The 27,351-nt window shown below is 37.3% G+C and overlaps 1 protein-coding gene across 9 annotated transcripts in view; it reads left to right on the top strand.

Annotated features, from left to right (window-relative positions):
• The window catches only part of TENM1 (teneurin transmembrane protein 1), a 332,069-nt gene that overhangs the window by 164,448 nt on the left and 140,270 nt on the right, over positions 1-27,351 (top strand). For 7 of the 9 annotated variants that reach the window (XM_083797987.1, XM_083797988.1, XM_083797990.1 and 4 more), the window contains 2 exons: positions 6,558-6,798; positions 19,942-20,180. In XM_083797987.1, the coding sequence (XP_083654113.1) occupies positions 6,558-6,798; positions 19,942-20,180 (480 nt within the window). The other 2 variants (XM_083797995.1, XM_083797992.1) reach the window with 2 other exon arrangements.

Below are 27,351 nucleotides of genomic sequence, written 5' to 3'. Positions count from 1 at the left end.
AAGTCTCCAGTATTTTTTTTCCTGCTTTTGTCATGTTACTAATTGATGTCTTACCAGAAAAGGAGCCCAGCAGCATTACCATCCTGATGTGCAACAGCAATTGCCCAAATACAGAAGACCTGCTAATGAAAATTCCTTACACTCTCTTTTGCTACAAGTTTTACGTTATTGATATTAAATATCAATATTATATGCAGATAAGAAAGTCATTTATACTGTTTGGCTTCCAAAGATTTCCTAGTAAACTTTAAGTAATGCAGCATTTGTTTATTTGAAGTAGCCCAAAAATGAAAATTATAATAATGGGAAAATATCAGGCTTATATTGATCTTCCTAAATACATATGGACTTCAGAAAGAATTTTAGTTGAATATACCACTGTTTTCACAAGAGAGTATATTAAACAGAATTAAAGAAACAGGAAATACTTACTTCTGTAAGGCAAAAAAGTTTTAAATAGAGATCTGCTGCTAATGCTCCAAGCTTTTCTTTCTGCTTTGGTGTTCAAAACTGGTTAATTATGTTTTCATAAAGTTTGCTAGAATTAAGTTCATTATGAATGTTTATAAAATATAGCCACTTAGGTCTTACAGGAGAAGTTTTGACTATTGTATTCATGTAAAAATAGAAGAAGATGTGCTGCAAATAGTTCATAAGAAGTCCTTATCTTCCTCATAGCCTATATACAGATTTTTTTTTTTGCTGTATAGTTAAACCATACATCATTCAACATAAATGTTACTTGCATGTGTAAAGTGTTGAATTGCCATTGTATTTCATTTCTAAATGTGGCTCAACTTGAATATCCTGAAGAAAAGTAGCAGAAGTGAATTAGCATTAGGAAACTGTTAGAATTCTTATTTTACCATTTTTGTGTTAAAATGATCCACAAATGATAAGCTGGAAGCTGTTAATGTATGTTGTATAACTGTAAGGGATTCAAGTGAATTGAACATATGTAGTACTAAGAACATCATGGAAACATTTAATGGGATCCATATGAACACATTGGACTGAGTGTTATAGTATTATAAAGTTGTTTGATATCATAAAATGTAAATCCAGCTGTATTTTATGCTCATTGATGGTGTTCAAAATACATGGTCTAAGACCTCCATTAATTTCTCCTTGGAAGTGAAGTGCTGTATTTTCAGCACAGCCCCTAAATAACGATATGTAGGGTTCATTCTACTCTTACAGTGGTGGTGTGGTATAAAATTGTATACTTGGCTATTTCAAGTTGCATCTGTACTGATAGGGGCCCAGAGCCCCTTGGTTATCCACATTGCTTAATTGTTCCCTCCTTCCATCAGGCTCTCCGGCACCGTCCCAGCCATCTCACCCAGGCAAGCTGGCTTTGGTGGGGGTGAGCTCAGGGCACGTGGGTGCAAGGCAGCAGCCTGTGGTGGGCAGTAGGGCTGGTCTCTGAAGGTCTCTACATCTCTCTTCCTTAGTATGTGAACTTTGAGTCCATGTGACCTTTAGTTTGCAAGCGTTCATTGAATTGTAACCTTTATTTTGCACAAAACCATGTGGTTTGTAGAATTCTTTAGGGATGTTTGATATTTTATGTTCTGGAAGATTTACTCTGCAAAAGACTGAGTGGAAAAAAAAGAAATTATATGTAGCAAAACTATAATGGTAAATTGGTATTAAAGGTACTGGTTGGATGCTTTCATATCCCAGTGGTCTGGCAAAATGCTAGAAGCAAAGCATTTTACACGTAAGGTAAGCCAGCTAAATACTGAGCTATGTCAGAAAGAGCAAGTGCAAAACGGATTATTGAATGGAACAAAAATTTATACATCAACAGAGCAGTCCCATATACAAATATTTTTCATATTTACCTTTTCTCAAAATATGTCACAGCAAAAATAAAAGGAATTCAGAGACAGACAACAACTAATTATGGTTTGGAAAGGTCATTGGGGCATACATAGAAAAAAAAATAAGTCTAAAGATGTAGTCTCATAAAATCAAATTGAGAATGGAAGGAAAGGGTGTAAAGATCAATAAGTGTATTAACATGTAGCAGAGCCAGCACTCTGCAACAGTGGGACCTGCATGTAAGTCTCAGTTTGTCTGCCCAAACCCAGTACATAACCCTCATTGTAAGTTTGATATATATATATTTTTTATTCTGTGTTTTTAGCTGTAGTCTTAAGCATTGAGATCCTTTGTCTTCCCTGCACTGAACGTTTTCCAGTTCTTCAGTGCCCATTTACGTAAATTGTGCACAGTGCTCTTGGCTTGATCCTTCTCCTCTTGGTTTGTAACTGAGTAGTAGTATGCCCATAGAATAGTAAACTAAATGAAAATCTCTGAACATGTGCTGCTATTTAGTTCATTAAATAACAGCTTGCAAGCTAATTCATACTCAGCTGAGACAAGTCTGGTAAAAAAAACGTACCAATAAATAATGAATTTAGGAACTGAAAAAATTAAAATATCTCAAAAGCACTATAGGTTAGATGCAAACCTTTTAAGGTTCATTACTTTTTAATATATTCTCTTTGATATACTTCACTTAGTACTGATGCAGGCTGTTGTAGACTTGTCAGTGAATGATAAAACAGTTCAATTACCCTTTCTTTGTGGATCCGAAAAGTATAGTAAAGTGTGCTTCAGAACTGCTAGGAAAAAGGTTTAGCAAAAGTCCTGGCTTATTTTCAAAAATAATTTTATTGGGAGCTAACTAGTTGATAAAGCTTCTTACTTCATTTTTGTCAGGCTATAAAGCAATTCCGCTGCATCTTTATGAAGGCATTTTAGCATGACTCTTAAGGAGAATGAGAAGTTAATGCTCATGTTGTCCACTGGTTTGTGCCTCCAGGAGCTCTTGAAGAGAATGGCAGCACTCAACCAAATGGGGCTGAGGAGGGGAAGTTTCCAAGTCAGTGACCGTTGTGCTCACTAAGAAGCGGGTGTCTAGGAGAAAAGAAGGATCTGAGTAGTTGTGTTCCCCTGAAGGAAAAAGCAAGAGCAGAACTTGACAGCTGAAAAGGGGCTGTTCAGGTCTGTGCCCCGTAGCTGGAGGTACCAAGCAATATTCCACTGCCATGGAGCAGCCTGTGTTCAGTATCGATCAAGGGCCTTCCAAAAGAATGAGGCAGAACCAAAGATGAACATTTAGGACAAAACTAGAACTCCCCCTTTCAAGCTTCAAAGAAAGAAGAGCAAGTAGAAACCCTTCAAATGAGCAGAATTACCAGAAATGTTTTTGTCTTTTATAGCTAGCACCAGTACAGCATTGTCTCCTTTGGGGTGAGTACCTTGCGTTTGAGAGATGTCTCGGAAGAAAAAAAGCTGAACAAATTAACACTGTTACCAAAGAATGAAATAAAACCCCTAGAAAAATGAATTGAAAGAAGTTTAAGTGGAGTTTATGGAGTGGATGGGCAACGTGCGAGTTAAAGCAGATCTGATATACAATAAAGAAGTGCAAAGAAAGCAGAAATGTCCTATTTATCTCTTCAGGAAGCATTAACAGTTCTGGATGTGCTCTGTGGAGATGGGAGAACTCTAAAACAATCAACTTTTAGGGGAATGAATTTAGACATTTTCTAAACTGCCCCTCCTGACTGTAAAAAAAAAAATAAAAAATGGGGCTGAGGGCTAAATGCAAGTGTGGGTGGGGACAGTGCCCCTTCCACATGAGAAGACCAACACTGAGGCCCAGGAGCATCTCTTCTGGCTTTGCATGTTGCTCAGCCAAGAAGCTGATCTGTAGCAAATTATTGTAAATGTAAACTCTGAGCTGAAATCCTGTTAGTAGCTAGAATTTTAGATTAATGGAAACTTCTAACATGTCAATAAACACTTTGAAAATAAATAATGTTATATTTGCCAAACATACATAAACTTTTTTGTCTAAAAAAATAAAATCTGAACATTGTAAGCAGCTTTTCCACGTAAAAGCAGGTGTTGTCATGGGTAGGTAGCGTTATGCTGCAGTGGGGTAAAAATTCACAGCTAAGTTAACTTCTGTAGCACTCCTGTGCACTTTGGAAATTTGGAAATTTTAGACAAATTTCTGTAATTCTTTTCTTCTTTTCTTTCTTTTTTGGTCTTTGAATGATTTTGCATGAAGTTATTTTACAGTCTACTGTTTACTCGGAGCCCTGAAGAATCGTGAGCATGCAGATTTAGATACAATGCTGTTTTATATCCCAAGCAACATTTTTTTGTGGTATAAAAATAAAGTTAATGGGATGTAGACTTAGTTTCGAGCAAAATAAAAATAAGTTTACTAAATTAGAAAGTCCGTAAGAACTAATTGGAAACTCAGGCCAGATTCTCTGCTTGACGACTTTGCTACGCTTCATTGAAGTGAAGGGCTGATGCAGAAGACCTGTCTTTAAATCACCAAAATACCTCAGAATGTGATGTGAGGTTTCCTGCGATGCCAAGAGCTGCAGGAAGGGGTGACAAGTGTGATAATTAAAAAGGAATCCCCCAGGAAATCTGGTGCATTAAAGTATTGTGAGAAATAGCACTGAGAGATACAAGGTACCCTACTGACCAGAAATGCTTCATGGTTCACAAAGCAGAACCAGTCTATTGCATGGAACAAACTAGACTATTTGTCAGGTAATTGCACGCTATCGACAGGACAGGGACAGTAAAAGGAGAAGAAAGGAACTCAAGAGGTGTGTTGCCATACAGATCCTAGAGATTTTCCCATTTACCTAGAGAAGCAGCCACCTTGGCTGCTCAACATTTACTACAGAGCTTTTGAAGTACCTTGCAGTGCCTGACTGTGTTCCTGGCAAAGATCAGTAATTTTCTAACTGATGGGACAGAGGTACAACCATTAAAATGGTTTGTCATGCAAATGATAGGATGTGTGGTAATCCTGCAAATCTTCTGTAGAGTGCATTTAAGATTGATACCGCTAAGTAAGGGAAAGTCACTGATCACATACTAGAGGATGCTGGACATCAAATAATATGTCCAAAATTTTGGTAGATTTCCCTTCTAAAATAGCAGGATACAGGATTTACTGAGATTATTATATGAAAGTGCCTTAGCAGATTATTTCAGAGCTCTGGACTGTTGACTCCAGTGATTTAATTTACTGAGGTCTCCAATTTTCTAATATGCTTAGAAATGCTTTTCTGGTATATGCAAACTAATATTGCAGTGTAAACCTTAATGCAACTGTAAGAATACTGCCTTGATAAAAGATCAATGAAATTAAAAGGATTAAGTCTGGGCCAAATCCGTGACAGCTTTGCTTACTGCAGCACAGAGGAGCTTATGTGGAGCACTAAACAACCTTGGTTCTCCAGCTGGGGCAAATTGTGGCTGTCACAGAGAAAAAAGTGCTTTTTTTTTTTTTCCTTTTTTTTCCTGCCAGCCATTCCAAGAAGGGAAAGGGCACGCTTTCATCTTTCACCTTGAAGACAAACCATGTCATAATTTGAAGAAAGCACATGTTGTAATGGAGGGCGGCAGTAGTTCCTTGCAGGGAATTTTTTCAGGTTCATCAGAGCTCTGCTCCAGCTGGTTTTGTGCAAATGCAACTGGATGTTGGCTGAGGGGACAGGGAGAGCGAGGGTGAGTGTAGGAATGGGATTAAGACATACTAGGCTGGAGGAAATTAGCCGGAGGAGTTTCAGGTTAATAGCTTCACAGCTCACCCAATCCAGCAGTAATGTTTATCAGCATCTTCTTTGCAAATTATTTGTTATTGTTCATTTAGAAAGGGATTTCTTGCCTCTATTCTCCATAGCCGCATCTCATGCTGCACTGAGAGGTCTTGGACACTCCTGTGGGAGACAAACACGGTTTCATCGTCCCTTCCAAGTTCCGCTGCACGGTATGTGCATCTTCTGTATTTGCATGGGGCAGGCCCATGGGTGCCCCCCATGCACTGCTCATCACATACCCATCACCCATCCCAGCCTCTCCTGTGGCTGGAGCTCTTTGCCAGCCCGCACGCTGCCACGAGCCCTTTTCTCCAGGTATCTGGATCATTCAGGTAGTCGTTCAGAGAGCCTTTTCCCAGCGCTCAGTTAACAAATGCAGTACCAGAGTAGTAGAAATGCATTGATCTTATTTTATGGAAGGTATTTATTAGGCGGTAGGAATTATTCAGTTATTTTCTTTCTTGATTTTAAGTGAGAGAATAATTCTTGTACTGTGTCTATTTCTTTTGCAGCTCTTCTTAAATGAGATTTATACCCGATGAAATCAGTTGGTATCTGTGCAGCAATTCAATGTCAACTTGATTTATTTGTTCTTTAACCTCCTCCCCAAAAAATCCTATGACAAATTGAGTGAAGGTTATATCTTCTTCTACTTTTTTTTTTTGTTGTTGTTGTTGTTGCTCTAACTTCAGTGCTGGAGGGTACATCTGTGTCTAATACTCATCATTTCAGTAAAGTGTTGCACCTTAAATTATTTCGCACCACACCAACATTTTACAGACACCTGAGTTAATAACATGATCAGTTGCACAATGCTCTAATCCCATCAAATGCTGTATCATCCTCATGCTCTCCCCGTCCTTTCAAAACAATAAGCCTATGGGTCTCCCTTCTGTGTCCTTTCAGACATGCCGGGGAGCCCACACAACCAGTTCACGTTCAGACCCCTGCCGCCGCCGCCTCCGCCACCGCATGCATGCACCTGCACCAGGAAACCACCGCCGGCAGCCGACACACTTCAGAGGAGGTCAATGACGACCCGCAGCCAGCCCAGCCCTGCTGCCCCCACTCCCCCCACCAGTACACAAGATTCGGTGCATCTCCATAACAGCTGGGTCTTGAACAGCAACATACCGCTGGAAACCAGGTATGTACCAACCTGCTCTATACAGGTTTAAAAATGTTAAAAAAAAAAAAAAAAAAAAAAAAAGGGTTGGAGGCCTGATGTTGGTATGTGAAGATGGTGGGGAATGCAAGGTCGTCATTCGGGACATGCCAAAGCATTTAGATTTGAGGCATATAGTGTAGCCATGCAAGATCGTTCTTAATTGATTCATCTAGATTGTCAATGCTTGTAAAAGCATGTGTTTTGCAAAGTTTGGGAAGAGATTGATTTTCTTAAGGTGCATAGGTTACATAAGTATGTTAGAGGTGTGTGCAGCAAAGATTTGTACTCCTCTATTTGTATGACCATCCCACATTCTCCCAGGGACGTTTTGTAATCAACAAACAGAAGGTTTGTTCTGACACTCCTGGAGTAGGTCAGTGTTCAGGATTTGGCTTCCTGTTGATAAGAAATGATGTAATAAAAATAATACTAAGATAATACTAAATAATACTAAAATAATATTTCCCTCAAGGCATATTTAAACATGTTATTGCACGTGTACACAAAGAACATCATTTGATGATCATTTGATAATAGAGAAGTGATACAGGTCCAAGAGATGTATGGAGCATGAAGAGCCTTACATTTGGGAACTAGGGAGGAAGGGTTCAACTGCAGGATCAGCCACAATTTACACTAATACTCTGTTCTGAAAAATAATGGAAAGCAAATACGCTATGTATTCAGCAAACCTGTGATTCAGAACCCAAAATTCTGCCTGCAGAGGTACATGCACAGCTTCCTCTGAGTCTTTGACCATAAGCTTTTTCATTCCTGTGAAGTATTAGCTAATTTGATGGCTTTTAACTACAGCTGTGTTTGCTGACTTTATCCCTAAAACAAGCCCTTGAACAACCTTCTTCCTCTTTATTGTGAGCAGAGTTTCAAGTTTGGACTAGGGTTTCCTTTAGCTTTTAGCACTGTCAAACATAGGAGGTGCATAACTGTCTGTTAAGGTGGTGGTTGGTGACACACAGATGAATGTCTGACATTCAACTAATCTGAACTACAGAATGTAAGGCAATATGCATAGAAGTGTTTTGTTGTTAATGCACACGTCCAGTGGCCATTTATCACAATTAATCACTGGGACCTAATTTTTTTTCTTTTATGGGAAGTTTGTTTTTATTTTATTACATAATTTAATTTTAATATACATCTTTAAACACTTAACTGCTGCTAATCAGAAGTGTCAAATTAAGTATTTCTTCTCTGAAGGCTGTTAAGTTGGGATTCAGGAATAAGCTGATTCATTCTGCAATAAAGCTTTCTTTATTTGTCCTAAGGACAAATCACAAAAAGAATGAAGGAGGATGGAAACTTTTCCTCCAAAAGTGAACATGAACAAAATTTTAGTTCAGCTAGTTCTTCATCTCGTTGTGTTTATTCAAAATAAAATCAGACAGACAAACTGAAAGTAATTTTGCAAATACTTGTATTACATTCATTCTTAACTACATTTGTCCAGATTTCAGAACAGAAATTTGTCATTTAAAATTGAGTCAAAGGAGAATATATTTAACTTATTTAAACTGAGAAGTTAAGGACAAAAAGAACAAAAATCAGATAACAGAATAATGGTGAAATAATATTCATTGAAAATAATAAAAAGTACAAATTTCAAATGCAAATACTCAAGTATCACTGAAATTCTATTTCTTATTAAATGCACTTTAAAAAAATCAATATTGAATAGATGGTTGGAATCAGAGCTTCTATTTACATAATCTTTATAAAGATAAATGTCTGCCATTCATGATGTCACAAGCTTATCTATCTATACTGTCTGCTACACAGAAGACTACTCCTTAGGCATTCTGTACCCACTAAGTACCTTTTGATTGTTTTCAGACAACACTAAAATAGATCTTATTTAGCTCTTCTGCATCCCTATTCACTATTTTCTTTTCAAACCTCCTTGCTGGGAAAAATACTTTGCAATTTTAAGTGTTCACTTCTGTGTTTGTTTTTTTTTTCTGTTTGTTATTATTTTTACAGATTTGAAACTTCTCATAAAGTACATTTTCTAGTGTAATATCTGTATATCTACTTGATTCTATAATCTATATAATTGGATACTGATGAAAGGGCTGTGCAGTGGATTCGTTTTTCAGACTGGAAACCATAGTAGGGGCAACCCTTTGGCAATTCACTAACTGGGAATTTTCCATGTTCCTAACCTTCAGTGGTTGTTTCAGCTGATTTCATGCACCCTCCAGCAGCTCGCTGCAGCCTCCCCTGAAGCTGGCTGAAAGGCTGCATAATCTGCAAGTAGAATCTGCAAGACCATTCCCAAGATGTACCTGCAGTGTATGTGGAGACAAGTGATACAGCACGGGAGCTTTGTAATAAAGAACATCTGTGATTAACACTTCTCAGAAGTCTCTAGTACATGGCATAGCCTTAGAGAAAAAGCAGGGCTCGCTGTTTGTTTTTTCTGCCTTTAACAGGGAGTGATTCAGCCAGAATTGAACAAATACTTTGGCCTAATATCTGGATTCTCTTGCCTTCCTCCTGCATTAATGTTTAGCTGTCCGTTAAAAATAATCCTGCAAAATAAAGGGAAACATGTCAATGGCAGCTGTATTTCTGTGCTAAATCTTTAATAGCACAAAATCTACCTAATATGTGCATACTAATATGTCCAAGCAGATTTTTTTTTTTAATTTGGAACATTTGCAATCAAAAAGAAGATTTAGAGACAGTAATTTATTCCCTACTGTAATAACTGGGCAAAAATGAGAATGCACATGTTCAGCTTTTCTATCCAACTGTATCTCCTGTTAATACACAAACTGCACATGTGTTTGCATGGTTTAGCTCCAGCCACGTAGTATGAGACACTTTCCAGGCAGGAACAGATTCCTTAGAACTAATCGTGTGACTGTAAATCCTGTTCACCCCAGATAATGAGAAGTGAAGCAAGTTTATGAGGCTGCTTATGAAGATAATGCATCATATTTATGTAAAAGAAAATTCTATAGTTCTGAAAATGTTTAACATACTCTGATTAGAGATGTATTTGTGCACAATTGGTTTTTGAAACCTACATTAGGTGAAAGGGGCTGTAGTAGAGACGTTTAATGAGGTCTGTGTTCTAAGAGGTTTTTTGTAGAGTAAAACCTGGTTATATTTTAATTGAAAAGGGCAAATCAGGAGCTCAGTTCAGTGCTTCATCTAGAGGTGTTATATGCATGGACTGATCCACAAACCAGTCATGTCAGGACTCGACTTTCTGGCCCAACTGTTCACTGAGGATACCGACTTGGAAAGTGGCAATGGCTTGTTCGAGTTCACACAAGCCTTTGGTAAAGCCAAGCCCAGTCTCGAGCTCTGTCATTGCCAAGGCCAGTTCTCGGCCTGGTGGTGATTGTAAACAACCTAAATGAACACAGGAATTAGGAACACCTTAAAACTTCAGAATACAAGTCGTAGAGTACCTCTAGAAATTGGAGAAAAACTGGATCTGCAGGATATGTCCCAGCTCATGCTGCCGGCTGACTGTGCTGAAGCCTTGGGCGCTGCAACGTGCCCACAAATGCAGATGCAGGCTCTGTCTGTATCCATGCACACAGTTTTGAAAACAACTTATTCATTATTAAAATGACTTACGAGAATGCAGTAATTTCATTGTGTCACACAGAAAACTAATTTGTAAGTATGGCTGGAAAAAGACTGCAAGGATCTCTCGCACTACATAAAAACACAGGAAACATCAATTCTCTTTTTTAGGATAATGCTATTGGGCTCTTATGTAAATTGATTTTTTTCTACGCCCCCAGAATAAAGTACTCGCAACCTATTGCCTATTCTCTCCATTTCCACTAAAATAATTGTTTTTTCAGGTTTCATAGGTACTTTGCTCTAATGTTTCAAATCTTATGATTTACAGTGTAATACATTGTCATTATCTCTGACAGCCCCATCTGAACGTAGCTTACTGCATTTTATGCAGTATGTATTAAATCGTGACAATTCAAAGCAGTGTTTTTCATTTTCTCTGTGCCCTGTTAGTTGACTCAGTGTTTGTTTCCATATATCTCGCATTTTTGCATTTGTCTATTCTGGTGCTTGCTATTTGTTTGTTTTCACTTAAATCTAATTCCCAAATTAGGAAAAAAAAAATATAACATCAAATATGGATTATTATCTGGCATTACTCCTGATGCTCCTTACAGTATGTTACAGTCCCCTCATGGATAAACCATTGGATGTGCTTATTTTGAGGAAAGTTAAGTTTTGCATTTAGATCACCCAACCATTAGATCTTTTATTTTTTCTGTCTAAATATCAAAATTTCCCTCATGTTGATTTTATATCAATATGTTCATTTTTAGTCCTGTTTTGTGCTTCAGTGTTTTACATATTTGCTTGTTCCTTCCTTTTTTAAATCAAATTTCTTTCTAGTTCCCCTAACCCATTTAGCAGTGTTGGCAGTAAGGTTAATGCTGTGCTGAGTGGACTGAAATCTCCCTTCAATGCACTGGCGATGAGCCAAATACTGTGAAGAAGACAGCTTAATTTAAGCAATCTTATCACCATGGTAATAGCTCCTCTAAAGGGACAGTAAGGTACCAGACCATGAACCTGAAATTCAATTATCATTAATTTCTATAAAACTTTGAAGTACTAAAATACTAGATTAATAGGAGAAGTATTTGGGGTTCAAGGCAGTTGTGATTTTTAGTTACTCTTCAGCAATATTTCAGAGCCCTAAAGTTTGATTATGTCTTTAAATACTTAAAGACTTAGACAGTTTTGGAGTTAAGAAGTGTATTTAGCTCCTCATATAGATGAGGTCCTTCCTTTTTGTATTATATAGTTATTTAAGGTGCCTATTTAAGGCACTGGGTTTCTGTTTTCCTAAAGATATCATCTTGTTTATGATACTTTTTAGAACCGGGGAGGTCTTAGCAACTATCACTTAGCAAGAGATACATTCAGTAGTATGGTTTTCCAGTAGTATGGTTTTCCCTTGTTCTTTTTTAATCAAGCTCATAATTATTTGTGCCCTTCAAAATGAACATTGATGGGCTTTCAAACTACAAAAACCTGTGCATACTGACTCTCGGTCTAAGCTGAAGTAGGGCTAAAAGCAGAAATAATCACAGAAAATACATATATATAAATGTGCACGCACAAAAGCAGTTGAGAATGAGCTCTTGAAGATTTATTTGTTCTCCTTGCACTCTTATTTGAGCATCCTGAGAATCTTACCCCCAATGCAGAGATACAGAAAGCACTTTTGTGCCTTCCTTTTTTTTCCCAGTTCAAGGTTTCCATAGCAAACAGAATGGCTTTTATAGCTCCCGAGGCACACAGGTGTTGATGATCATAAACCACCAAGCAAGGAGACAATTACTATTTGAGCAATGCAATTCATTAGGAACTTGTTTGTGAATGGAGCCTTCTCCTGAGTTAAATAACCACACTTGTGGTTATTCCAAAAATATAAATGCAGGGGGAGCTTCATTTATGATCCTTCCTTCCAACAGTCTTGTTCAGTATTTGCTGTTTTGACATTTCTCTTGTATTTAGTCATTTTCTACCTAATTAAACAATAAATCCAGCCTGTAGAGAAGCTGATCATATTAAAAAACAAACATGTGGCAAGGGGCTTAAATCCAGTCCAAGTCCCATGTGTTTCCACTACACAGAAAAAAAAAATAAATTAAGACTTCTAAACTGTAAAAGATGAATTGAAAACGGTAAATATGACAATGAACTTAAAATAAAAGCTGTAAATATGACCTTAACTTTAATAATGCAGGAAAGATACCATCCTGTATGGAAATAAAAATGTAAACATTTGTCAGCTACAATGAATTACAATTTTAATGTCGGCAGCTATGGTACTTGAGGGTCCTTCTTTTGAATAATTTGAGATCCAGTCACTTTGGCCAATGAGGCGACTTAAATTGTTCGTGTATAACTGTTAGTTTTCTTTGGGAAAAGCTCTGGTTTGGCTTTCCCTGGAACAGTGTGATAGTATTTGTTTGTATAAATGTTTTTGTACGTATAAAAGTCTTTGTGCAGCTTTATAGTAACCTGGGTCATCATGCTGCAGATAGTCTTTGCTCATTATTTTGAGTAATGGAATAGTATAGAAAGTGATAAATAAAAGTTAAAGACATGTTGTTATTTTATGGCCAGCAATAAGCAAGTAGGCCTGTTAGCTTTCTGTAAAGACCAGTATTTTCATTTACAAAAACTGAAAGAGAATGAGTATAAATTTGGAAAGAGAAAAATAATTACATATTAATACAACAGGTCTAGGCTGATTTGGAAAACAGAGACTATAGTAGTAGAAAGGGTCATAGATCTGCAGAGTACCTTATCTTTTTATTTTTAAGATAAAAAAGTATATGTGAAATGTTATTGCCTGAAAATGTGTATCTGTTCTCTGGATAGCTATTTCTAGGAAATCTGTTTTGGATAACTAGATAGTATTTTCCATAGGAAATATGCTCCTGTCATCCAGTAAAATTTGTTGAGTGAGTGGCATTTGTCACTTTACACCTTGGCTTTTGACCATGTGCATGGGAGTGCAGGTATTTGGACATAGACTCAAATTCTGGTAATAAATTCAGTTGGAATATGCATGAATACCCACAGGAGGAAATTCATGGCAAAGAGAACTATGGGCAACTCTGTCTACTTTAGTTATCTCATGTTCATTTATCTGTTTTAAGCCATGCTTCTAACCACAGAATATAAGCAAAAAAATCACAATATTAGTAATTTTTCTTTCTTGTTTCATGGTTTTACAGTATTCTGCAAGTATTACATACTATTCTTTATAGAAACTATGTAAATATTATTGTAAGTACTATTTTGATTTTCCAAGACAAAAATTAATATACTACTGAAAATATAGATGAAACCACAAGCTCCCTTATTCCTTCCTTGCCTCACTAACATCTGTGTATTTAGATCAGTTTCACTCAGAGGTCACCTGAATTGTAGCAAAAAGGAAAGTCCTAAGGCACAGAAAAGCATTTTTTAAAAATACTAGATTAATGTAACAGCGTCAAAGTGTATCATACTGATAAAGCACATACTGATCTATACGAGAGTAATTTCTGCCTTCAGTGTGGTAGTTTTTATCTTTTTTTGTTAAACAGTCAATGAAACCAGAAGACAATTGTACTTTAGACAACTGTTCCGTATTAGAAGCTGTTCTTGATTGATTTTGGCACCATCCTGTATTTATAGAATTATTGTTCCAGATTTCTGCCAGGAGCTTTAGTCACCTGGTTAGCAGACTTAGCTTGCCTACAGCAACGACAGACCAGTGAGTCATCATCGTGTCACTGTTGTTGCGCTGTACTGAAGTACTAAGTAAGGGATACAGGTTCTCTGTACATCCTTTCACGTCCAGAGTCACGGGGCTAGGTTTTCAAACACTATGTAAAGTAACTAAGAATGAATAAAGGGAAACAACTCTATGTGAATGATTCAAAAGACAAGTCCCACTCAAAAGAGGAAATTTTAACAAAGCGGTTGTATTCACAGACACAATGCCCTGGTGGGATTTAAATGTATTTCAATTATATACATAAAAATAGAATGATAAAATAAGTTAGATAAATATTGTTCATGGCCATTTCCCTCTTCTTTCACACTTGAACTTTGTTTTTCCTACGGTTCTTGTAAGCAGAAAGATAAAACAGGGCATAGCATTGCACCGGATAAAATTATGGGTCTGATTTTAACTATAATTATAAGTCATGTCTTATAATTTCCATACAGTTTTGCTGGGTAGATTTTAAAGAAGACAGTATGGTTCATATATCTTCTTTTGCCAAATAGGTGTGTTGTTTTCCCTTAGCATAGCTGCCTTGTTTTTATGCTAAATGGTTTGCTGAGTATGGGAGATAAAGGAATAGTTTATAAACAGATGTTTATTATCTAATTATCTGATTACTAACTATTACAAACTATCTGATTATTATCTACGTTTAGATGTTCATGTGTTTTTTGTGTGTTTTTTTTTCTCCCTTTCCCATTTCTTGTATGTAATAGAATAGATAAAAAATCAGTAAAGAGCAAGTTTCTGCTTCTTGCCAGTGTCACAGGAAGTTTTAACTGTTTTAGAAGAGTCAGCTAACAGTGGGCTTGTTTGATATTTGCCAAAGTAGGACAACTGTTTCAGTTCCAAATTCCTTTTGGCTACCATCTTTACATATTTTCTGGATTTCACAAAAATCAGAATTGTTCTTATGTTTCAACAGCTACGCCTCTGAAAAAATCCCTTTGCACTTCTTTTGACATCTAAATCAAATTTTATTTCAATTGCCTACTTAAGCATTGGTATAGAGATACAATTAAATATATATACAAACACACAGTTACAGAACTGTTTGAAAAGAAGTTGAAAAATTTACATGATCAAACTGGAGGCTTCTTAGCTTTCCTATCACTTAGCTAAGTAGTAATATATTATGCTTTAGTAACTATTTCTTGGATGTGATACAGGTACAAATGTGTATCTACTTGGTTTACCCAGGAGAAATGCAGACTAATTTTTTGGTATTGCAAGATTTCTGGCATTTGTGTTTTTCCTAACTCCTGCAGTGGATTGCTTTTCAAATCTTATTTTGTTCTTCATTTTTCCTCTTACAAATCTGTAACTTTTAATGAAAATGAAGGAAAACGTGTTGTAGGTCCAAATGAAAGTGGATTTCTAGGCCTACAGGTGCCAGGCACAGGGCAAATGCATAGAACTTAGAGAAGCGGTATCAAGCCCTCGACAAAGCTGAGGGACATTAATACATTACTGGGATATCAAAATATTTTCTCAGAATTTAATTAAGGAATTCTGTGTGGGGTTAATCTAGTTTCTGTAATAGAATTATTTATTTACGTAAATTTGTTTGGGATGCTGCTTCATGTGTAGCTTTTACAGGACTTGCATTACCACTCCAGAGAAGAAGCCAGAAGTATATAACAAAACATCCAGATAGAGAAGGATGTAAAGAAAGAAATGAACTCCCATTCTCTCACCTTCTCCTATCTGAGAATTCATCATTTTTCTATGAGTTTTACTCTTGGAGTTATATGCCATTCCTTTTATTGCTGAAAAACAGCACTTAGATGAGCCCCATGAACATTCATCTTCACAGAAAGCAAGCTATTCTGTGATCAGCGGGACTAAGAGGTCTGATTTCATGCCTTATGTCACCTGAACTACCCAGCATCTCCCGTCCCTTGGTCCCTATCTCTCTACTGGGCATGTCAACGTAGCAGATTTACACCTCGCTATTGATCAGTCGATGCCTCCTGCACAAGGGGCTGGATGGCTGCTGTAGTGTCTTCGGGAGCATGACCCAAGTTTGCAAGCAGCTCATTAAGGCTTTGGCTCCAGATCAAGTTGATGATTTTTGTGAGTCTGGGAGAGTCTTTTCCTTTCTGTCAGTTTTGCTTTTGAAAGAGTTCAGAGTTTGGAATTTTTGTCAAGATGAACAAATGGACAGATAGGTAGATAGACGTTGTGGTTACTTTTAAAAAGAATTAGTATTTTCCAACTGTGTTTTTTAGATGGTGAAATTATTACTGAGCCTTGAATATTTTAATGTCTTGGAATTATCAGTGTAATAAGTGACTTTTTATTTCACGAACAGATGCTTTGCAGATTATGTCTTGTACTTCTCTTTTTAAAAGAATATTGTCTTCATCTTTATGAATGGTTTTGATGTTTTTGTGAATATTTTAGAACTTCCTCACTTAAAATGAATAGTCTTATCAATCATTCTTAAAAATTATATGATTTTTTTGTATTTCAGTTAAAAAAAAATGCCTTAGCTTTTCTCTTAGATCGAGTATTAAAGCACATACCAGTCACATATAAACTTTTGAACTGCGATTTTTATTGTTTTCCTCTTTAGAGAGCCTGATTCTATAGAATTGATAGCAACAGTTTAGCGTGTCCTAATGTCCTTTGGGAACAGTGGTGTGCTTAGACAGATGAGTAGTCGTCTGTGTTTATGAGAACATAGTCGTAGTCTAGCTTTGGAAATTTGTCTTTGTGCCACTAGTGTTTTTCAAATTCTATAGAAATGTCTTCGGGTACTCGATATACTCTCCCCTAGAAAAAAAATGAAATGCATAAACAACTGTGATTTTTAACATTTTCTCAACATTATTTCACTGGTAGCTTACTATCAGCGTAGCATTGCACCATAATCTTAGTTTTATTAGAACAAGTTAGAGCAGTGTAAATTCTCCTCTGTGTCAGCGTAGTCATCTATCTACAAGGGTATGAGCTGGATCCAGCTTGTTTGTACTCTTCTGCTATTAAAGTAATCCATCTGCACCCTAGTATTTTACCATCAGGCTATGAAGCCACATTTATAAATCCTTGTGCAAGAGAATGAAAATATTCCTGGCTATTGATTGCAAGTCTATTAGAGCCTTAATAATAACTTGATAACTTTCAGTTCAGCATTTCCTTGCCTTTACTCTCATACCTTTCAGCTATGCACCATAAAGGACAATCAGTGCTGCCAATATCAGACCATATTGCAGTAATTTCCAAAAAAAATTAAAGGAAAAATTATCAAATAAGTAAGGATTTTTACATTACGTCTTCAGAAGGCAATTAAAGAATATTGACTGGTTAATATATGATTTTTTTAATCTGTATGTGTGCGTTTGTGTATGTATATACGTATATATATTTTATATGTGTATGCATAAGAATACATTTTCTACTTTATATGATGAGTCTGCTCCCTCAAATATCAGTAGGAATTTTGCTGTGATGTTCTTTTCTACTGAACGTCTAAGTGACTACATATTTTGTAACTGCTGACTAAAAAGACCTCATGTACTTGCAAAAGCCTTCATGTGTGACAATGAAGCATTGAAACCAAAATAGCCAACTGTATTCTGATGGCCTGATAGGAGTGAAACAGAATTATACAGTCCTGTAGACAGGGTATTTCACTGGAGTTTATTATGTTCCTGTATTAGAATTTAGCATTTTTGAACTCAAATGTTTATAGGTAACATTACTTTGTTCAGAGCATTGCCATCTATTAAATAAGGGTCATGATATATGTATCTACAGCTATAGAAAAAGGAGAGGAAATTAGAATGAGCCTAATATAACTGCAGGGTGCTATACTCAGCCAAGTGCGTTGTCCTCTTTTTTTTGACTGAATGCTGTTTCCTTGTGCAAGAAGTATGAAGCAGGAATAACTAGTATACTCAGCACAGGTAACGCAAAATTTCCTTCTCGTGGTTCATCAGAACAATCCTGATATGTAGGCACTGTGAACAGCAAGCTTACCACTGTTCTCGTTTACTTTCTTTTTTATGCAACTGCCTGAATAAAAGGCCTTTTAAAAGATAAAACTGCCCTGTAATACCTTTTTATTTTCTATAATCTGGCATTTTGGAGAACTGTAACCTTTCTTTTAAAATATTCTAATGGAAATACATAATATCATACTCATTACACCTTTTTGGCAATTACCTTTCCAGGAACATGTATTTACAATATTCTTAAAGTCAAATGTCACAGTGTAATCATGTTTCATACTCTTAAATGTTTGATCCTGTGTACATCCCACTGTGAATGCAGCAGAGAAATTCGACCAGCGTGGATTGATTGATCCACATATGTTTCCTGGCAGCCCCAGCACATATGGCATGGTGGTGCTTGCCCAGGACCACAGAGCACCTCCACGTTCCTCTGCTGATGGAGGAATGGGGATATGGGTTGTACAGGAACCAGCAGCAGCAGCCCCAGATGCTCTTACTCAGCCTGGAGCTCGCAAGAACGGGGCTCAGCTCAAAACACCTGACCTGCAAATGGGTCGCCGTTTCGCAGCAGCGTCTCACTTCCACAGCAAAGCTCCAGGGAGCTGAATTCTGTTCTCTAGGAAATGCCTTTCTGAGTCAGAGCTACTTGGTTAAACAGAAAGGCTGGGGAGATTCAGGCGGAAGCAATACTCCAGTGGCAGCTCTATGGCCAGGGCTGTTCTTGCCAGCTGTGTAGAGCCTCTGCTCCTTCACTTCTCACCTCTGACCTCATGGGTTGAGGCAGAGAAGTGAGCTAACAGGCTCCCAGAGAGGCTTAGATCTGGACGGCAGGAGATGTAGATGCACATCTGTCAGAAAAGAGCACGCTCAAGAAGTTTGACCACTTACATAAAAGAAAGAGGGGCCAAAAAAATACTGGTTTTCAAAAGAATGTTTGGTGTGATCAGTCCTGGATGTGTCTCTTTCTGCCACAATTTCTGAGCACACGATGTTGTAAATTATTGTTTAAAGTTAAATATTTTTCCCTAATCCTCTTGGGGAGCACTTGTCAGTCCTAAATATCGTCCATCTTCCTACAGTTAACTACTCTGTGTTTCTGCACCAGTGCCTGTACTGCAAGGCACGTTCTGTGCCTTATTTTTGTGCTAATGGAGATGTTCGCTTTTTTTCCTTGAAGTCAATCAGTTCTGCAGCCCATGCTGAAATAGCTCCCCAAATGAATTCTTTCTTGGTATGATGAGAGTCACCATAGTAAGCAAAAATATTTGAAGAAAAACTGCTCACAAAATAGCTCAATTAAGAATACTAAAGAAATTGTACTTGCCTATACATTAACTACAATCCTTCAAATTTAGCTTTGACTTTCTACTAAGTAGTCTCCTTTTTTTTTTTTTTTTTATTTTTTGGATCACTGTTCTCTGGAGAGATTCTGCAGTAAAAAACAAATACTCAAAGAGGTGGTGGCATTGCATGTTTTGTGTCCTCCTGGTGAGATGAACACCCCTGGCTGTGTTTGTGGGCAGGGTGGGTGCTGCTGGCCAAAGTCCCCCCATCGCTCACAGCCTTGATGAGGTGCACAGAGCTGCGGGTCCTGGAGGAGCCCTGGGCACGGTGCTGCCAAAAGCCAAGTCCTCCGTGCTGCTGGACATCCTGGGCGGGACATTAGGATGCGTTTGTGTTGTTTCACTGAAAGTTATACTTCTAGGACAGAGGATGTTCAAATATACCTTTTCCTGTCTTTTATATTTTCCATATGCTGCATGCAATATTTATCATGCAATGCTTAATAGTTCCTTTCACTTCTTACAGTGCAAACTGGTTTTTACAATGTGGTTCTTTGTCTTCTTTTCGTAGGCATTTCCTATTTAAACATGGATCGGGGTCTTCAGCTATCTTCAGTGCAGCCAGTCAGAACTACCCTTTAACATCCAATACTGTTTACTCTCCACCTCCTAGGCCTCTTCCTAGAAGTACATTTTCCAGACCTGCCTTCACTTTTAACAAACCTTACAGGTGTTGCAACTGGAAGTGCACTGCTTTGAGTGCTACTGCCATTACAGTTACACTGGCATTGTTGCTAGCCTATGTTATCGGTAAGCCTCTGTTTCTTTTCTACGCTGAATTGTTACCTTTTCTGCTCTGTTGTCATGCTTGTTTTTACACTAACACACGTTGTGATTTACCAGTGGTGTTTGCCAGTGGGTCCTTTGTAAATTCTGGCAAGCGAAATGCTATGTTGGCCAGAGGTTGAATACAATGTGGAGCTCTCAATAACTTTCTACTGTGTTAACCTCACTACTGTCTACTAGAGAAAGAAATATTATTCAAGATGATATGTTTATACTAATAGAGGACTCCTACTGATTTTAATTGCTGTGATATTTTTCTTAAATTAAACATCTGATTTTCATATCAAGGCTTACAACATTGTTGCTCTTATATAATTATGCTGAAAAAATATTGGTAACTTTACGTTGTCTTTTGTTTGGCTACCTTATTTCATTTCTTCAATCTGGTCACAGTTTAAATCTTTCCTGTTTTCCCTTTAATATGCATTTCATTGGATAGACTTGCAACTAGCTCTAAAATTATGTAGCATTTTAAGCCACATTTTCTACAATATATTTTGCTGTCCCTGTATTGAATTTATGTTTCAGAAAAATGTTACATAGATTGAAGTGCATTAACTTAATTTCAAGCTCATTTTTGGTAAGTAAATTTGCAATTTTGTTATCATGATAGGTTGCCAGGATTTATCACAATAGCTAGAAACTCCTTCCTTTTCTTTTTTTGGAAGGTAGATATATTGAAGGTGGGCTTGCAGTCACTGTGATTAAAATAGTACGTGGAAGAGCAAATCTTTTTGACTTACTATATGGCATTTTGGCTGAACATTAATTTCTATCTGAATTGAAAATATTATGGAACTTTAATTTTGTTGAATTTTAGAGTGTGGCTGTGGCTTCTATAAACGTGAAAATCTAATGAATTTTTGCTAATGTGATGCATTTTTTCACACACACACTCTGTTGATTTAGTTGCCAATTTTCAGATGAGCAGGAGCCAAAGTATCTGTCCAACACCTTATAACTTGGGTGGGAATAACTCTGGGCTTACATGGAAGGTCATACTTGGTAAAACTGGTATGGAGATACTGAGGTATACCTCCAAACAGAAAAGCAACCATTGGTTTTCTGTATTCCCTGAATAAACATCTTTATGATTAAAATTATGAAAATTCCAGTCACTTATATTTCCCACTGTACTTTTTGTCCCATAGTGACAAAGTTCTTGTTATTCTCAGTGAGATGCTCATCAGGAGGGTTTTTTTTCCTGACATCGTGATCTAATGCAGATGGGAAAGCAGATTTGATCATTTCTGGTGTATGATTATTAGATAGCACCTGAGGATCTATTAAGCTACATTAATTGCAGATTTACATAACAGCTGGTGAGCATATGCCCTCAGTTAGGACTGGCTATATAATTTTTGCAGCCTCATCTGTTTGATACGTATATGTCCCACCCACGCCATTTCAATTTTACCTGGATGAAGCATTGCCTGCTTAGATTGCCTGCCACTGAAAAAATTATAACTTTTTGAGATGTTCTGCTATATGTCATCAGCCTGAGAAAGCTGCAGGTGCTCCATATCACTAATTTAAAAAGCTCTATATGAACTTCTTGTAGACACGTCTGTATTTCTCTTAACTTGGTAACATAAAAGTATAACGTGTTTTCTTGATTTAGGCAGAACTAGGTAAAATTAATGTACTTTTGAATTTTACAAATTATTGGTAGTTCTAGTGTTTGGGGTTTTTTAATAGCATAATCTAAATATCTGAACCGGAAATTCTAATTTAAAAGATTTTCTAAGATGCAGTTATTTGCCCTTATTTGCCCCAGAAATTATTCAGTTTACTAAGTTTTTCTGCAAATGCAGGTATTAGCTAGCTTCTCGCAAATTAAATATCTGCTGTCCATTTCTGATTGGTGCAATACTTAATTGTGTTCATGGTCCATTCTTATGAGTCAGGTACCTTAATTCCTTCAATTTTGTTAGGTATGAAGAACAGAATATAAACTATTTTCAAAGTTTGGTTGCTCTGTAGGGTTTCATATTTTGCATATTTTTCCATGTCCAGAATTTAAATGTGAATGTTTCAAATGAGAGTAGCTGAATATACAAAATCAAACTGTATGTAACACCGAGGTTAAAATTCACTCCAGCAATTACTTTGCTCACCATGCTTCCACTGGGTCTGACCCCTCATTCCTCCCTCCAGGAGGGCTTCCTTAATGACAAAGGGAGTTAGGTCTGAGCAATACTACAGACTTGGGTCTAAGTTGTAAAACAGAACTCATAATAATCCCAGGGGCAGACTTACCTGGGATCAACTCCATCATTGTTACGGGAAGAATAAGGGCGAGTTTGTAAAGGCAGAGTTGTTTTCAACATTACATTTTATGTTATAGTCTGCATTAAACAATAATGATCTGTGATTTTTGGCCAATTGAACATAGATCAAAATTTAAGATTTTTCTTCCCCTTACCTGGTAACTTAAATGCACTTTCTAAAATATCTCGCACTGCTGCTAGATGCAACAAATAACTTGATACTGTCAAAAATAAATCCAGATCTCAGCCTCAAGTTAGAGCATTCACAAAGTCCTGGAAATCCAGTCCTTATTCCAGATCAAAAATTTGCAAGTAGTCTTGTATTTGTGATGAACTGAAACCTGCACCAAAGTGCTCCAAGCTGTGATTTCTTTTCAGTCAAAAGGTGAAGTATCAAAATATTTTTGTTATTTTATTTTTTAGCCTTTCGCTGTTATCAGCAAGACTCAGTAGAGAAGCTTTTACTTGAGAACACATACTTCTGTATTTTCTCTCCTTTGAAGTAATAGTCAGTTTAAAAAAAATCTGTTTCCATTTTTGTTCTATAATCAGCATGTTTATTATTTGCTACATGCTGAAATAAATCTGACTACTACATGGACAGTAAGGAAATTACAGAACTTCATAAATGGTTGTATAACAGCTGATTTATTGAAAATCTGTAGTCATAATATTTAGTTTATCAAGTAAAACACATTTTCACTTCAGTAAGAGTAATTTCTGTGAATAGGTTTTAGAGTTATAGTAGTTACTACAAGAAATGCTCATTTCATAGTGCATGTGCTTGGTCTCCTCACCATAAATGTCTTGAATTATCTTCTATTAAATAAAAGCATATATGCTTTTATATTTCTTCTATACTTTCATATATGTTGACAACTTTAATGCATTCATGCCAACCTGGGGCCCATTGCTCAACTTTTCCCACAAAGAGGTCAGTAAGGCAGGTGAGGGCTGTGTCACCCAGCAGGAGGGGGATGCTGGGGCACGTCCTCGGTGTGTCCAGGCACTGTGGCAGCTTCACCTGTGGCTCCCAGGAGCCCATCCAGGGCTTTCTGAAGCCAGCAGAGCACTGGATTAAGGCAGAGTGAAATTGCCACTGGAGTGAAAGACTGACTAGGGAAAACAAGTTATCTACTCGTGCAATGGAAATGTGGAATGGGCAGTCTGCCTGCTAGCACTCGCTGTGTCTGGGGGCATACGAGCTGTGTGTGTTTTAAAGATTTATGCAAATCTGCAAATCAGTGCTCATATTGGAAAAAAAATCTGACTACTATAGGGAAAATTATTGAAATACATAAGTATTTCATATTCATATTACATAAGCTGCCTTAAAGGTTTTCTATTTTTGATCGTAAAACAGAAGCAGATAAATTCTGGCTGTTTGTTGATGTGTATTTCTCTGGCATGAGGCGTTTCAAAGGACTGAGATGGATACGTGTCTCTAGTCTAGGCTCACATATATTTATGGAGATGACACCTTGCAAAGGGGCAGTGTGGAAACGAAAAGTGAAATTTCTTTAACAGTACTAGGAAGTACTTTTGAAATAGCGTTCAAATCTGGTAAGTAAAATGAGGACTAGCAAACTGTAGGCTATAGTCAAGTCTATAACGTAGATTCCTAATTATCTCACAAAATATGAGACCATATCTGTTTGATTCAATGCAGTCAATACTTCTGTCTCTCTGTTCATCTATTATTGGTCTGTGTTAGTATAAACAGTATAAAATAGGTTACCGTTGTGGAGTGGTGTACTAAATATTCTCTTTTTTTTTAATCTCATTGTAATAAAAGCCTAGGAAGGTATCAATAATTAAAGAAGAAATTCAACCGAAATTTAAAAGTATACAAGGCAAATACAAGAGATAAAATAAGAAATACAATATTTTTTTGCAGTTTTCATACCATGCCATTTTCTTTAAAAAAAAACAACACAGTGTTTGATGATGTGACTGCTCATCTAGTCAGTCATTTTTAGCTCATTAGTAAGTAGGATTTTTCTCCATGATAGCTTACTTTTTTATCAGCTGCTGATTTGAACTTGCAAATCACTGGTCCTATTGATTAAAGGTGCTGAACTCCTATGGTTCTTATTGATTTCAGCGGGAGATGCAAATGTTCTGTGCCTCTGAAAATCGGATGCCATGTTCTTAGGTGTAACCATGCCTGACTACAAAATGACTATTTTATACACAAATGAATTCTCAAGTATGAAAGTGAAGTTGTCCCTATCCTTTGTGATATTATCTCTATTTCTGAGTATGCACTGGAGATGGGTGTTGGGTTTTAAATTATATTCATACTGAGGGTGAAGAAATTAAAACCTCACTGCTGTTTTCCATTGTGACCTACCATTTCTTGCACTGTCCAAGGCAGAAGAGTGATGGCTTCAGCACTGGGAAAGGCTAGGCCAAATTTAGGGGATGTATGTATCTCACAGCATAGATTTATAATATCGGTTACATAGCTTTATACAATATAAAACAGTAGGAAAAATATAAATCCTTAACTCTGAGAACTAGAAATTATGTGGGAAAGGCTGAAGGGGTTATATGCTGATTTCACACTGAAAAGTATCATGGTATGGTACACATTGCTAAATGGTTCAGGTCTAAGTAAAAGCCATGACACAGATGTGCAACTCTTTGTAATGCTGCTGAGCTCGTCACTGAGATTGCTCTCGGTGAGACAGGTCCATCAGGGTTTCACAGCTGGAAACCATGGCCTCTGTTCTCTGGGAGCCTGGGTCCTTTTGATGAGCTTGATATTGTCACAGGTCTTTAAGTACGCTGAGGGGGAAGTCTGACAGCATTGTACTATTGTCTGAGATTAGGTTTTGTTTGTTCCTAAGGCTAACGGATGGCTTAGTAATGAAAAGTGAAACCAGGCTGGTCATTATATGTCTGAGTAGGAGGACTGCAGGAGAGGGGGGGTGGTTATTTTTGCTCTCAGGTATAAAAATATGTTGTGTATAAAGAGAAGACTGCTTGAGATAGAGGAGAATTCCTGAGCTGAGACAGATATAACAACTATGTGGAAAAATCCTTACCTTGTGAAAGGATATGTAGATGGTCCAGAATAATGTAGTGCCTCAACACAAATAAAAAAATAAAAATGAAACAAGGATTCTTATGCTGAATTAAATGTTAACGGTCTCAAAATTTCAGATTTGCTTAGAGCAGAATGACGTTAGCATTTTATTTACAAAATGAACGTGCAAAAGAACTCCCTTTTTGTAGGTCAAGATCAGAACCTCGATTCTGACTCTTAGTTGTATTCGGGTATTTTTATACCAATTCACCTTTACAGTGCCCAGCTGCAACTGAAGAACTTTGTGCACCGTGGGCTTCATGCCACAGCGAAATCCAGTTTTATAAACTGAACCTGCTAGCAGCTAGAGAAAATAAATATTTCTCTGGCACTTCGTCAGAGCAGGTGCAGAAAGAGTAGTCAGCTGCTGAGATAGTTTGTACTACAGCTCTTCTGCGGGGTAGGCTTCAGGGGGATGATCTACTGAGATTTTCCAAAATAACTGGAAACAGCACAGAAAGCTAAACAGAAGTCTTTAGTAGAGGTCAGCAATTTGGAGAGACTTCACATTTGTAGGATTTTTGTCCTCTGAAGTTCGTCTTGGGGGTTGATAAGTACTTAACTGCACAGGACTTTTCTAACATCTCCTCACTACTGAGAGTCTGTTTTGCACTGGAGCCAAGCCTCTTATTCATATTCTGCCAAACGTGTAGCACAGGAGTTGACAAGCTGTGCTTACACAGAAGGTAGATAAGAATAAATTAAATTAGATCATTGGCTTTGTAGCAGATGGCGGGTTAATCCAGTTTACAAAGTGAGTTCTGAAGAAAAAGAAATGCTTATAAATTTGTGAATATTTACCTTAGTATGCTGCGGAGTTGCAGGGACTGAGTTACTTTATCTGGAAGCGTCAGTTGGTTTTATTTAGGTGATGAACAAAATAAGCAACCTGCTCATTTAATTCAGAGGTAAAGCCCCAAGCTTTGGTTCCAAACAGAGCCCAACTGTTCCAATTACAGCAGCAACCTGAAGTAACCAGAAACTGCCCCTGGACAAAGAAAATCCCTTAGACAGCATAAAGCCATATTAGCCTTTCTTGTCTTTGTTCTATGAAGGAAAATTATAGGTAGGATGGAAGATACAGGTCTTTAATTTATCTTCTTCTGCAAGAGATCTGTTTTATACCTAATAATTACTTTTTATCTAAGAAGCATAATAAATTAGCCAAGAAAAGCTCTGCACTGCAGGTAGAGCCTTCTGTATTTGAGATTGGCCATTTCAAGCTGCCCTGAGCATCTCCCCCTTGCAGCTGGCTGACTGAGGGAGAAGCTTAGTTTCATGCTGTTCATGTGGTATCCTCCATTCTCTTTAGCTCCACTGAATACAGACTCCTCCAAATTTATCATCTAGACTAACATCCATAATGCATGCTGTAAACAAAAAAGTATATGTCCACTCTTATGTTACAATTTCATCTGAAACCTTGAATTAAACAGGACTATCCAATAAAACACAGGTATGGTGGCATCCATTGTATAAGCTCTATCTCCAAACATTATGTAAAGAGGGTCAGATTTTGCCTTCAGATATATTTGCCTGCCTCCAAATCACCTCAGTGAGAGCAGCGTACAACTCTGCTTGTGGCAGAATGCAACTCATAAATACCAAAGGGATCAAGTCATGGCAGAGGGGTGAATATGCTGGAGGTTCAAGCAACCAGGAAAGAATATCTTTTCAGATGAGATTTGCAGTAAGATGGAACAATCAAGGAAACAGAAGTCAAGTGGGATGTTCAGGAATGCCAGGTAAAGAAGTGTGGCCGCTACCAGCAGTG

The sequence above is a fragment of the Anser anser genome (genome assembly GCF_964211835.1).
Source record: "Anser anser genome assembly, chromosome: 13".
Taxonomy (NCBI): Eukaryota; Metazoa; Chordata; class Aves; order Anseriformes; family Anatidae; genus Anser; species Anser anser.
The sequence above is the reverse complement of the archived record's forward strand: the minus strand, read 5'-3'. Positions and strand labels throughout refer to the sequence as shown.